The sequence below is a fragment of the Anser brachyrhynchus genome, assembly GCF_964034855.1.
Source record: "Anser brachyrhynchus genome assembly, chromosome: 16".
NCBI classification, from domain to species: Eukaryota; Metazoa; Chordata; class Aves; order Anseriformes; family Anatidae; genus Anser; species Anser brachyrhynchus.
Window position 1 is genome coordinate 1373633 of NC_137734.1, and position 11113 is coordinate 1384745.

General features: G+C 69.3%; 2 protein-coding genes across 2 annotated transcripts in view; both read right to left on the minus strand.

Annotated features, from left to right (window-relative positions):
• The window catches only part of LOC308179104 (uncharacterized protein), a 43990-nt gene that overhangs the window by 15796 nt on the left and 17081 nt on the right, over positions 1–11113 (minus strand). The window lies entirely within an intron of this gene.
• Positions 1442–10343, minus strand: ANGPT4 (angiopoietin 4). Its single transcript, XM_080558741.1, has 9 exons — positions 9757–10343; positions 5530–5685; positions 5172–5293; positions 4656–4888; positions 4315–4430; positions 3996–4097; positions 3751–3917; positions 3126–3256; positions 1442–3029 (listed from the first exon to the last, which is right to left on the minus strand). Exons 1-9 carry the CDS (start codon positions 10060–10062, stop codon positions 2869–2871), a joined length of 1494 nt encoding a protein of 497 aa, XP_080414867.1. The 5' UTR covers positions 10063–10343; the 3' UTR covers positions 1442–2868.

An 11113-nucleotide genomic window follows, 5' to 3' on the forward strand; every position in this document is an offset into this window, starting at 1 on the left:
GGGTGCTGGTGGCTCCCCAGGGAGCCGGACACGGGGCTGCGCCCCCAGGGAAGCTCTGTGGGAGCCATGTCCCCGCTCCCAGCCGATGCCGGCTGGGACCGGCTGCGCTGCCGAATTCCTCGGCCCGGCGTGTCCCAGGGCTTGAGCTAAATTTACCTGCTGCTGCCAAGGAGAAGCCCCCCCTGCAGCTGACCCTCTGCTGGGGAGAGGGGCTGAGCACCCCTGCTGTGCCCCCTGGGTGCCGCTGCCCTCGCTCAGCCTTGGTTTGGTTCTGGGGTCCTGTGCAGCCAGCGCCAGCCCCGCGTGCTCACGCGTGCATGAGTACACGTGGGTGTGCACGCATGCGTGTGTGCAAACGCTGCGTGCACGTGGACGCAAGGACAGGAGGATCCACGCACCCCAGGCGGCAGCATCTGTCCCTCGCCGCACAACCCTGGCACAGGCACGGCGAGGTGACGCGTGGGCCCCCGGGGATGCCCCCCCCCCAGTCCGTGTGTCCTTGCGGGGGACAGGAGGACAGCCCTGGCCCCACGCTCCCCCGGGGGACAGGAGGACAGCCCCGGACCCTCACTCCCCGCGCTCCGTATCACTTTCCCTGGCAGCTGCCTCCCCGCCAGCTCCGGTTTCGGAGCGGAGCCGCAGCTGAGCCCGCCGGGTATTTATAGCGGGGAGCAATGACCGCAGGGGGGTCTCCGTGGCCCTCACCCTGCCCGTTCCCGTGTCCCCCATCCCGCAGCCTGGGGCTTTGTCCCCTGGGTGCCCCATGGGGAGAGCAAGGAAATGGCAGCACCAGGGTTTGGGGAGCTGGGCGCAGGGGACCCCAGCGAAGGGCATGGGGGGGCCCAGGGCTTGCAGCCAGGACGGCCGTGCCTGCGGAGCCTCCCGGCAGTCCCGCCTTTAATGCATTTTCCATTGTTTAATTACTACGCACGGCCCCACTGATGAGCACCTTGTGGGAAGTGGCAGCTGCACCGCCTGTTTTAATCAGTGTTAATTAGCGAAGGCCTTGAGAAGGGGGTTGGGGGCAGGCCTGGGGGGCTGCCTGCAGGATGGGTGCTGTGGGGTCAGTGGGGTCAGGGGGGTCCCTGCTCTGCAGCTGCCACCACCGCCAGTCCCCAGGGCCGCTGGGGCACCGGTGTCACCCCTGTCCCCTATGGGCGAGGATGCTGCGGGGCGGTCACCGAGCTGCAGGGGACCTCTAGCGGCAGCAGGGCCGAGGGGGACGGGGATGGGCAGCGCTGGGTGCCAGGGTGGGCGCCAGGCTGGGCTCTGAGCCGGCAGCACCGAGCCTCATCCGTGCACCGAGCTGCCCGGGCTCAGCGGGGCACGAGGAGAAGGAACGGGGCCGGGCGGAGCAGCCCCTTCCCCAGGTGGGTGTGCAGGGCGGGGGGCACGTTTGGGGTCTCGTTCCTCCCCGAATGACCCAGGCATCACGAGGTTGTTGCTGAAAGGTCCCTTTATGTGGAGTCCATACGTGCTGTGTACAAGGGGCCGAGGCAGCACCGCGCTGTCCCCAGCGGTGACCCCGCGGCCACAGCCCCCGTCCCCACCACTGCCGGAGCCCTCACATCCCACACGGGATGGCCCCGGGACCCCCGGGTGGGATGCGCGGGGTGCTTCAGCCCTGCCCTCTCCCACCACCTTCCTGCAAGCAGAGATCACCGACTGCTTGCTCCTGCTCCTGCCCAAATTGCTGAAACAGGGGCAGCACGGACCCCCCCCCACCGCCATGGGTCCAGGGACACCTCGCTCCTGGGCAGGGACGGCGCTGGGGGGGGGCGGGTGCTGCCCGGCGCAGCTCTTGGACAATAAATATCTCTTAGTACAAAAATAAAAGCGTCTCCGTGCCAAGCTCCAGGGCACAGGCGGGCGCGGGGGCCCTTCTCAGCAGATGGAAACCCGGCTGTGTTTCGCCCCGCGCTTTCCAGGCCGTCACCAAACTGGTCGCCAAGTTTGGGTTTGCCACGTACACAAAACCGCGGGGGCTGGAGCCGGCAGCACGGGGGGGCTCTGCCCTGCCAGCACCCCCGTCCCCCTCCCTCCATCCCCCAGCTCCGAGCCACCCCCAGCCTCCAGCCCCCTTCCACTGCCCCCAGCTCCTCCCGCCCCGCAGCCCCTCTCCCCATGTGCCACCCCCAGCCCCATCCCACCCCTCCCTGGCTGCTGCCCCCCTGCCAGCACCTTCCATCCCCGGGGCCATCACCCATCGCACCGGGGCCAGGTCCCCTGTGCCTCGAGGGACGCCCCTGTCCCTTCCCACCGGCCCCATCCTGCGAGGAGCAGCGCCCAGCGTGCACGGCTGGCTGTCCCCTCGCACCGGGACGGCGCACGTGGGAGGGGACAGCTGTGTCCCCTGGCACGGCTGCGCAGGGAGGAGAGATGCCACCAGTGCCTTGAGCTCCCGGGGTGCTCGCACGCCAGCTCTGCTGAACCCACAGGGAAAGCAGAACGGTGGCAAAAAAGCAAAACGCAATGCCCTAAAACGGAGAGAAAAGGCAGAGCCCGGGCCGTCCGCCCCTCCGGGCTGAGCGCGCAGGAGGTGCCGGGGCTCTCAGACACCCGTCCCTGCACGATGTGGCGTGGGCAGCCAGAAACCCCACTGACACGGGTGGGTGGTGAGAATCCGAGCTGGGAAGGGATGGGTTATGTACGCTCAGACCGAACAGAGCCCCCCCGCGGGTCCCGCAACCCCGAGCTCCTCAGCACGGCGAGCGGCTCCCTCCCGGCACCGCCGCCGCTCCGCACGGGCTCCCAGGGGACGAGAGAAACGAGAGAGTGAGAAATAACAACTGGGGGAAAAGCTCCCCTGCAGCTCCCGCTGCCGGGCGGCTCGGTTCCGTCGGGGCCGGCACGGGGTCCGCCAGCGCGCTAGAAGCCCGCGGGCCGTATCAGCATGCGGGTGCCCTTCAGCGAGTAGCTGGGGCCCTGGAAGTGGTGCCAGCGGATGCCGTTGAGCTTGCGGATGTTGTGCCGGGCCGGGTAGTAGATGCCGTTCAGGTTGGAGAGGCCGCAGGCGTCGAACCACCAGCCTGCGGGAGGGAGCGGGGCGGGAGCGTGGTGCGGGGCTGGGCGCCGGGGGGGCTGCGCGGGGACCCCAGCCCGGCCCCCCCACCCCCCCCGCTCACCTCCCGACAGCATCTGGGCGCACTTGCAGAGGCAGTTGTCGTTGTCGGCGTCGCGGGTGCTGAAGTTGGTGCCCTGCAGGGCCAAGCCGCTCTGCTGCCCGGCCGTGCCGCTGTAGTCCTGCAGCGAGAGCCTGCGGCCGAGGGCAACGCGCGCCGTGCGTGCCATCAGCACCCGCTAGATGCTTTGGGGGGTGGGGTTAAAAAGCCCCCGGGCCCTGCTGTGTCCCCCAGCCCCTGTCCCCGGCAGCACAAGGATGTGGCATCCCCACGAGGACATGGATGCAGCAGCCTGGGGACGAGCCCGTTTGCACGAGCAGTGAGCGGCTGCCAGTGCCCCGGCTGCCTGCCAGCACTGCGCCTCACTGGGGTGGGAAATCCCTTGGCCTTAACGCAACTTCAGGCATCAAAATCCGCTTTGGGATTTCGAGAGCCTGGGGAGAGAAGGGGCAGGCAGCACAGCCACATCCCTGGGGAGGAAATCTGCTGAGGATCCCAGCGAAGCCCCACCAGGAGCCCTGCAGCCTCCTGGGGCCCTGCGCACCCCCCAGGCACCCGCAGCAAGCCGTGCCAGTCCTGGGGGCCGGGGGCAGCAGGGGCCGGGGACAACTCGAGGCCGTTCTCCTACCTGTAGAGCTGCCGCTCGCTGCCCAGCTGGAACTTCCCGTAGTGGGCATAGACCTGGCTGCCCTCCCAGTCCCGCAGCTCCACACGCAGGGTGTAGGGCGCCCGGCTCGTCAGCAGGTGCACGGCTTCGTTGCCCAGCCAGTGCTCGCCCGCCACGTCCCCAAAGCCCTGGGGAAGCCACGGGGAGGGTGGGCGCGGGCGGTGAGCATGGGGGTGCCCCCGGCCCGTCCCCGTCCCCGCACAGACCTGCTTGTACTCCCTCCAGCTCCTCTGGAAGCTGAGGCTGCCGTTGGCGCGGAGCTGGATGACCGTCCAGCCCCCGCCGTCCGTCTCCATGTCGCAGAACGCCTGCAGCGGGGAGCAGAGGGGCTGTGGCCGAGCTGCGAGCAGGGTGACACGGCCTGGCTGGCTCAGGGGGGTTCCCCGGGGACCTCCCATCCTTGGGCTTGGTGCTGGTGCAGCACGGGTGGTGCCAGTGGTGCGGGGTTCGCACGCGTCGGGTGGCACCTGGGGACAGCAGCACCCCTGGGTGCTGCAGCGGGAGCCCTCCCCGGGGTGCGCTCACCTTTTTGGGCTCACTGAGGTTGGCGATGTGCAGGGTGTAGACCCCACTGGTGTGGAAGCCGGCCTGGCGCAGCTCGGCACAGTCCTGGAAGAGCTGCTCGTCCCTGGGCAGCAGGGCTGGAGGCAGAGGGGAGGCGTTAGCACCGGTGGGGGCATTTGCCCCGGCTGGACAAAGGCACTGGTGTGCACCCCGGGGTGGGTGCCGGCCCTTCCCATGGGGACACAAGGCTGAGCTTCCCTCGGGATTCTTCGTTTTTGAGGCAAAGTCACCCCCACGCGAGCTGGGCAGCTGCCAGCGCAGGGTCCTCAGCACCCCCTGTCCTGCTGCCTCTCCCCGCTCACCTCTGCCCTGCGAGACGAGGCGCACGAGGCCCTGCACCGCCTCGAGGAGCTGCAGCTGCTGCCGCTGGAGCAGGCTGGAGTTGGCGCTGGCCGCCAGCAGCGACTTCTCCAGGTCCTCGATGGTGCCGCTCTGCCGGCTCACCAGGCGCTGCAGCCTCTCCTTCTCCGAGCGGAGCCCCGCCAGCTCCGCCTGGTGCTTCGCCTCCATCTCCAGCACCCGCACCTCCAGGACGCTGCGAGGGGACACGTGGTGGTGACGGGGGGAGTGGGGAGCAGAGCAGCCCCCAGCCCTGGCTGTGGTTCCCTGGCATCTCTGCGAGCGGTTCCCGTCCCCAGGGGCACCTGGCAATTCGCACCCCGCACCTGGCAGCTCGTGGCTGCGCTTAGCTAGGGAGGGGTGAAGGTGAAGGAGGAACCGAGGGGGCTGTGACGGGGCTGCGCAACCCGCAGGGACCCCGGCGAGCCCTGGAGGGGCTCCAGCCCTCCCAAAGAGCTGCCAGAGACCCGGACCCTTACTTGTTCCTGCTCTGCAGCTTGTGGATCTCGTTCGTCTGCACCAGCAGCTGCTTCTCCAGCTTGTTGGTGGACAGGGAGTTCTCCAGCAGCTGCATCTCGATACGCGACGTCTGGTTCAGCACCTGCCCGGGAGCAGGGGGAGCGCTGGGGTGGGCAGCGGGGTCCTGCCACGTCCCTGGTGTCCCCAGACACCAGTGGCAGCCCCCCCCCACCCACCCCGTGCACACCGGTGCGTTAAACCAGCACCGCCTTGGGGAATCTCCCCGCTTTTAGCAGCACGGAACCTGCCCCACGCGGAGGTCCTGGGGGCAGCAGAGACACGGGGGCACGCGCACCGTGTGCCCCTGCCGCCGCCTACCTGGGCCTCCACGTCGGTGAGCTTGCGGGTCTGCTCGGCGCTCTGGTTGAGGAGGGAGCTGCCGATCTCCAGCATGGTGGCCGTCTGGTTCTGCACCGCCGTCTGCTGCAGCTGCGCCATCTCCGGCTTCACGCCGCTCTGGATGTAGCTCTCCAGCTGCGGACGGCAGCGAGGATGGGACAGGTCAGCCGGGGAGCTGCCCCGTACCCAGCCTCACCATGGCCTCCATCCTCCAGCCTGGCGCAGCCTTGGGAGCGTTTCAGCACGGCACGACCCGTCCTGGGCGCTTTGCAGCTCATCGGGAGGACGGAGCGGGCTGCCTGCGGCTGCGCTGCTGCGGGGGAGCCCCAGGCATCGCCGCCAAGATTCCTCGGCTGCGGCGCTGGCAGCGCCGTCCCATGCCCTCGCAGGGCTCCGCTCCCCCGTGTCTGAGCTGGGGGAGCTGCTCCCATCCCTGCCCGTGCCGCTGCTGCTCGCCCTCCTGCTGCCGTGCTCGCAAACCCCGAGGTGACTCGGGGGGATGCCGTGGTGCAGCCCCAGGCGTGTGGAGGGGACGCCATCGGGGTCGGCACTGGCACGGCACGTCTGGGGATCAGGGCTGTGGCACAGGGGCGGCTGTGGGGAGCAGGGCTGGGTGGGGCGGCTGGGATTTACAGCAGGGGGGTCCCCAACCGGGGCTTTCCTCCTGCCGGCATCTGGATGGGCTTGTGTGTGCCACTGTGCTGGAGCTGCTGCCTGGCCAAGGGGGGGCCTGCTTGGCTTTGGCACCAGCTTCGGCATCAGCATTGGCATCGGCACCAGCTTCGGCACCGGCACCGGCATTGGCCCAGCTGTCGGCCGGTTTCCCAGGCCTGGTGGCAGCCCCCTGCCATCGTCCCCAGCACCGGTGACAGCAGCTTTTCCGGCACGTGGTGCCGCCCCACGGCGGGGCAGCTCTCGGGGCTGGGAAGCAGCCGGCCGCGAACACGGCTCCGAAACGGCTTCCGCTTTCCCAGCCCGCGGGGGACAGGCGCTTCCCAGAGGGTTTCTATTTCTGGCGTGCTCGCCACGAGGTTTCCATTCGGCCCCTCTCCAGGGTGACAGCCTCGGCGAGGGCTGCGACCCCCGGCCGCTGCGCAGGGGCCGTGGGGAGCGGAAGGGACGTGCTGCCGCCCACGCTGGGAACGCGGCCCCGCGCCGGGGCTGCCCGGCTCTTCCCACCCCGAGGGTCCTGCGCTGCCCGCGCCCCTGCATCCAGGTGGCTCCTGCCCCCCCCGTGAGCTGGTGCGAGGAAAGCCCCCGGTCCCAGTGCCTGTGGCACAGCGGTGCCGGGGCTCCCAGCCCCTCGCTGCACTTGTTTGTGCGAGGCGAAATAGCGCTGCTTGCTCCTCTGCAGACCCAGGCAGCGGGAAGCATCGCCCCTCTGCAAGTGCTTGGGGGGCTGGTGGTACAGAAACCCCCCCCCGGGGATGGGAGATGAAGCCAGGGGGGAAGGAGGATCCCGGCGCGGGCACCTCGGGCTGCGGGAGCCGCGGCTGCGCCCACGTCCCCGGGGGCTTCCCTCGCAGGGACGTGCGGAGGGGAGGAAGCGGGGAGCGTCTGAGAGCCGGGTCTGGAAAACATTTCCCCAGCTGAGTGATTGCTGGAGAGTTTCCCTTTAACCACGTCGTTAATCTTGCTGCTTCTCAGGGCTCGGGGAGGCCTTTTCTCCCTCTCGGTCTTGCCTTTTTTTTCAAAATAAACATCTCTCTGAGTGAAGGGCAGTACATACCCGTGGAAAAGGTCAGGCTGGCATGGGGGGGGGGGGGCTGAGCACAGCCGCGGGACCTGAGAAAGAGCCTGGCTCCAGCCCCGGCCCCGGCTGCTCCCCGCGAGCTGGTAACGGTGCTTCTTTTGGGGTCCCTGCCCCTTCTGGGGGAGCCCCCGACCATGGCTCTGCCTAAGGAAGAGGAACTGAAGAGGGGCTGGGGGTGACCCCAGGAGGGGGCCCTGGGGCTGCAGGTCACCCCAAAACGCTCCCCAGACTGGGCCAGCCCCGGGACAGGGTCCCCTCCCCGCAGGGAAGGGAAGGGGGGAGCTGGGCAGGGGGGGGCACACCACTGGGACCAGCCCAAGCCACAAAGGTGTCCAGCTCCTCGCTGCTGGTCCCATCCCCGGGGCCCCCGGCAACGTGACACCAGGGGACTCAGCTCCAGCACTGCTCCGACCGTGGCTGAGCCCAGGATTGGCCCCGAGTTGGTCCTGAGCCCTCCTCAAGCCTGGTGCAGGAGACCAAGAGCGGGCACTGCCAAAAATTCGCAGCCTGCGCAAGAATTTTCTGCACAGCAGCAAAACCAAAGAAGCGGCCACACCGCTGTCCGTGCGCTGGGGACACGTTGCCCAAAGGGCGGCCACTGAGGCCAGCCCGGCCCCGATTCCTGCAGCGGGCTCCTGCCCCAGGCCTTGTCCCCGCAGGGTCTCAGCCCCTTGGCTGGGCTGGTGGCACCGACAGGCACCCAGTGCCCGTGTCCTCGGCCAGTGCCACCAGCCTGCATGCCACGTCCTCGCTGGTGTCCCCAGCTGTCCCTCCTGGGCTGTGCTCGGCTGCGTGGAGAGGGTGACCGGGCGCCCAGTATCCCCAGTGGGGTCTGTGGTGGCAGAGGAAGGGGCTGGTGGGGTGGGGAGCCCTGCTAGGGGCTTGGGGGGGGGGGCCCAAAGGGGCTGGGGGGACCTTGCCAGAGCCACGGGCCAGGGCACAGCGTGAGTCTGCTCCGCTGGCAGACAGGGATTTGGTGTTGTTTACAATCTGTCCCCGAACCCGGTGCCTCCTTCGAGCCCAGTTTGTTTGTTCAGGCCTGGAGTCCAACCAAAACAAGCCTCCTTGCGCAGTTCCAGTTAAATAAGGAAAGCAAAGAAACAGAAAAAAAAAAAGGCAAAAAAAAAAAAGGCAAAAAAAAAAAAGCTGCCTCTGCTGGAGGGGCCGTGCTGCGGGAGGGGACGGGCACCGGCCGCTGCGCCCTGCTCCTGCACCGTGATTTCGGGCACCGCTGCCCAGAGCTGCCCGGGTGTGCGGCGTCACCCAGCCTGCTCCGGGGCTGAGCAGCACCCAGCGGGGCCGGGCAGCACCCAGCGGGGCTGGGCAGCACCAGGCAGGCCCCATCCAGCACCCGTGGCGGGACCCCAGGGCGCAGGGACCCCAGGAGTCCATGGAGCTGAGGTGTGCAAGCCCTGCTGGAGCAGCAGCCCCGCAGCGGGGGGAATTGGTCACCCCCAGCCTGGCCTCACCGGTCCCTCTGCGGCACCTGGAGCTGGCTTGGAGAGGAGCTGGGGTGCAGCTCTTGAGGAATCTGCGGTCCGAGATGGCTGAGGAAGGGGACAGGGGACAGCCCTGGGTGTCCCCACGCATGCTTGCTGCTGCCCTCCACGTCCCCGGCGGTGCTGCTCGGCTCGAGGGCGGGTGGCAGCCGGGGACGAGCCTCACCACGGGCACTGCAGGGACGTGGCCCCGGGGGGAGCCTCCCGGGAGCCCTTCCCGGGTGTGACGCAGGCGGCCGCTCGCACGGCCGCAGATGCGGGGTCAGGAGGCGCCGGGAGAGACCTCGGAAAGGAAAAGCCGCTTCCTGCCTCGCGCTGCGGGGCCGGGGCTGGGGGAGCGCACCGGGGGGGGTCCCCGGGGTGGGCAGGGGTCCCCATGACGCAGGGGACCCCTCCTGCTGCCCGCAGGCCCCCCCGGTGGGCCCTGCAGCCCCTCTGGCGAGGCTCCCCGTGCCCTGTGGGGCCGGCCGGCCAGGAGCTGTGATTCCCACGCAGAGCCTCACCCGGTGCCAGAAGCTTTTGCGAAGCCCATAAGGGGGAGAACTATGAAGCTGGAGAGGTTTCGCTGGCCCCTGCCCTTGGGCTCCTCGCTCCACCGCCTGCCAACAGCCTACCCGCCAGCTTCCCAGCAGGGCCGCATCCTGACCCAGGATGGGGAACGCTCAGCCCCACGGGACGCCTGGCGCGGTGGGCACCAGGAGGGGACCCGTGGTGGGGACGGCAGGGGGGTGCAGGGCGGCGAGCACCGGCGAGCCGCAGCGCCCGTGACACCCTCCCCATCCCCTCTGGGGAACAAACTGGGGCAGGATCAGGCCCTGGGGCTGAGACCAGCGGGGAAGGCGCTGACCTGGCCGCAGCAAGCAGCTTTGGCGGGCGTAGGGCAGATGTGGGGGGGCAACCCCCCTACCCACCACCCTCCCCAATACCTCTCCCCACCCCGCAGCACCCTCCTACCTTCAGCAGCCACTGGGTGCTGTTCTCCAGGATCCTCTCGAGGTGCTGCAGGCGCTGGGCAGCCCCGCGGGCGGCGTGCGCGGTGCCGGCCGGCGAGTCCCGCTGCAGCAGCGCGTTGGAGGGGCTGGGGGCAGCGCTGGGCGGGCAGGGTGCCGGGTCGGCCTCGGGCAGCACGAAGGTGTAGCTGCAGTGCCCGTGCTGCACGCGGTGGAAGCGCCGCCGGCCGCCCCCATCCAGCGCCCGCCGCTGGGCTGCGGCCGCGCACAGCGCCGCCAGCGCCGCCAGGACGAGGCCGAGCACCCGCATGGCACGGGCACGGCACGGCCCCCCCCCGGCACCCAGGGGTGCTGCGGGTGCGAGGAGTCAGTGGGTGCTGTGCGCCCAGCCCCGGCGCTGCGCCCTCGGCATTTCCTCCCGGCGCGCTCTGAGCAGGCTTCCAGCCGCCCCGGCCTTTTATCGCTAGGCTGGGTCTCGCTCAGCCCTTGCAAGGGGAAAAAAAAAAAAAAAAAAAAAGAAGAAAAACAAAGGAAAAAATCTGTTTAAAAACAATACTTCTATCTTTTTTCTCTCCTCCGAGCCCGCTGCGGGGAGATCAAGTTTCACACGTGATCTTTACATGTCTCACGCACGCAGAGTCCGGCCGCCCGCCCTCCCCGCACGGCCACCCCTGGCCCCCGGCCCCCCACAGCCCCGCAGTGCCCTCCCCAGCCCCGAGCCCCCCGGCCCTTTCCCAGAGGGTCCCCCCATCCGCCCCCGCTGCCCCCTGTCACCCTCGGGTCCCCCTGGGCCGTGCTCCCCCCGCCTCCAGCTATTTATATCAGGGGAGGAAGCCGAGCGCTGCTTTCGGCCGCTCCGGCCGTGGGACGAGCCCGCGGGGACCGTGGGGACCCAGCTGAGCGTGGTGGGATCCAGCTGGATCCCACGTGGGGTTTGGGGGTGCTGTGAGCAGGGCTTTGTGCTGCTGCGGGGTCCCTGGGGGCGTGCGGGGCTCAGCCAGCATTTTCCTCCTGCCCCAAGGGGGCTTGGGCTGCTCCTTTAGCCCCGGATTTGGATGCAGACCCTGGCCCCGCAGAGCGAGGAGCTGCCGTGGTGGCTGAGCTGTGCGGGACGGGGACACCCTGGGGTGTCCCCACACCCCCAGCCTCAAAGGGGTGTTTCAGTGTGGGGGGGGGCGCGACCCCAAACACACACCGTGCCCCCATTTCCACTCGTGACCTACCAAATCCGGGCGCACGCTGCCCGCGCCGGCACAGGGATGTCCCTGCCTGCCCCAGGAGGTGCGGTGCAGCCCCTGGTGGCTTCAGGGCACCTCCCGGTCCCCAAGCCCCCACCTCAGCCCGCCCCATGGAGGGGCGTC

Bases quoted from the DNA above. Each gene is read 5' to 3' on its own strand.
- ANGPT4 (XM_080558741.1), bottom strand. From the start codon at position 10,062: ATGCGGGTGCTCGGCCTCGTCCTGGCGGCGCTGGCGGCGCTGTGCGCG. The intron at 4,431-4,655 runs GTGAGCGGGGAG...CTCTGCCTCCAG, and splicing joins CCTCGTCTCGCAGGGCAGAG to CCCTGCTGCCCAGGGACGAG. The intron at 4,098-4,314 runs GTGAGCGCACCC...TCCCCGCTGCAG, and splicing joins ACCTCAGTGAGCCCAAAAAG to GCGTTCTGCGACATGGAGAC.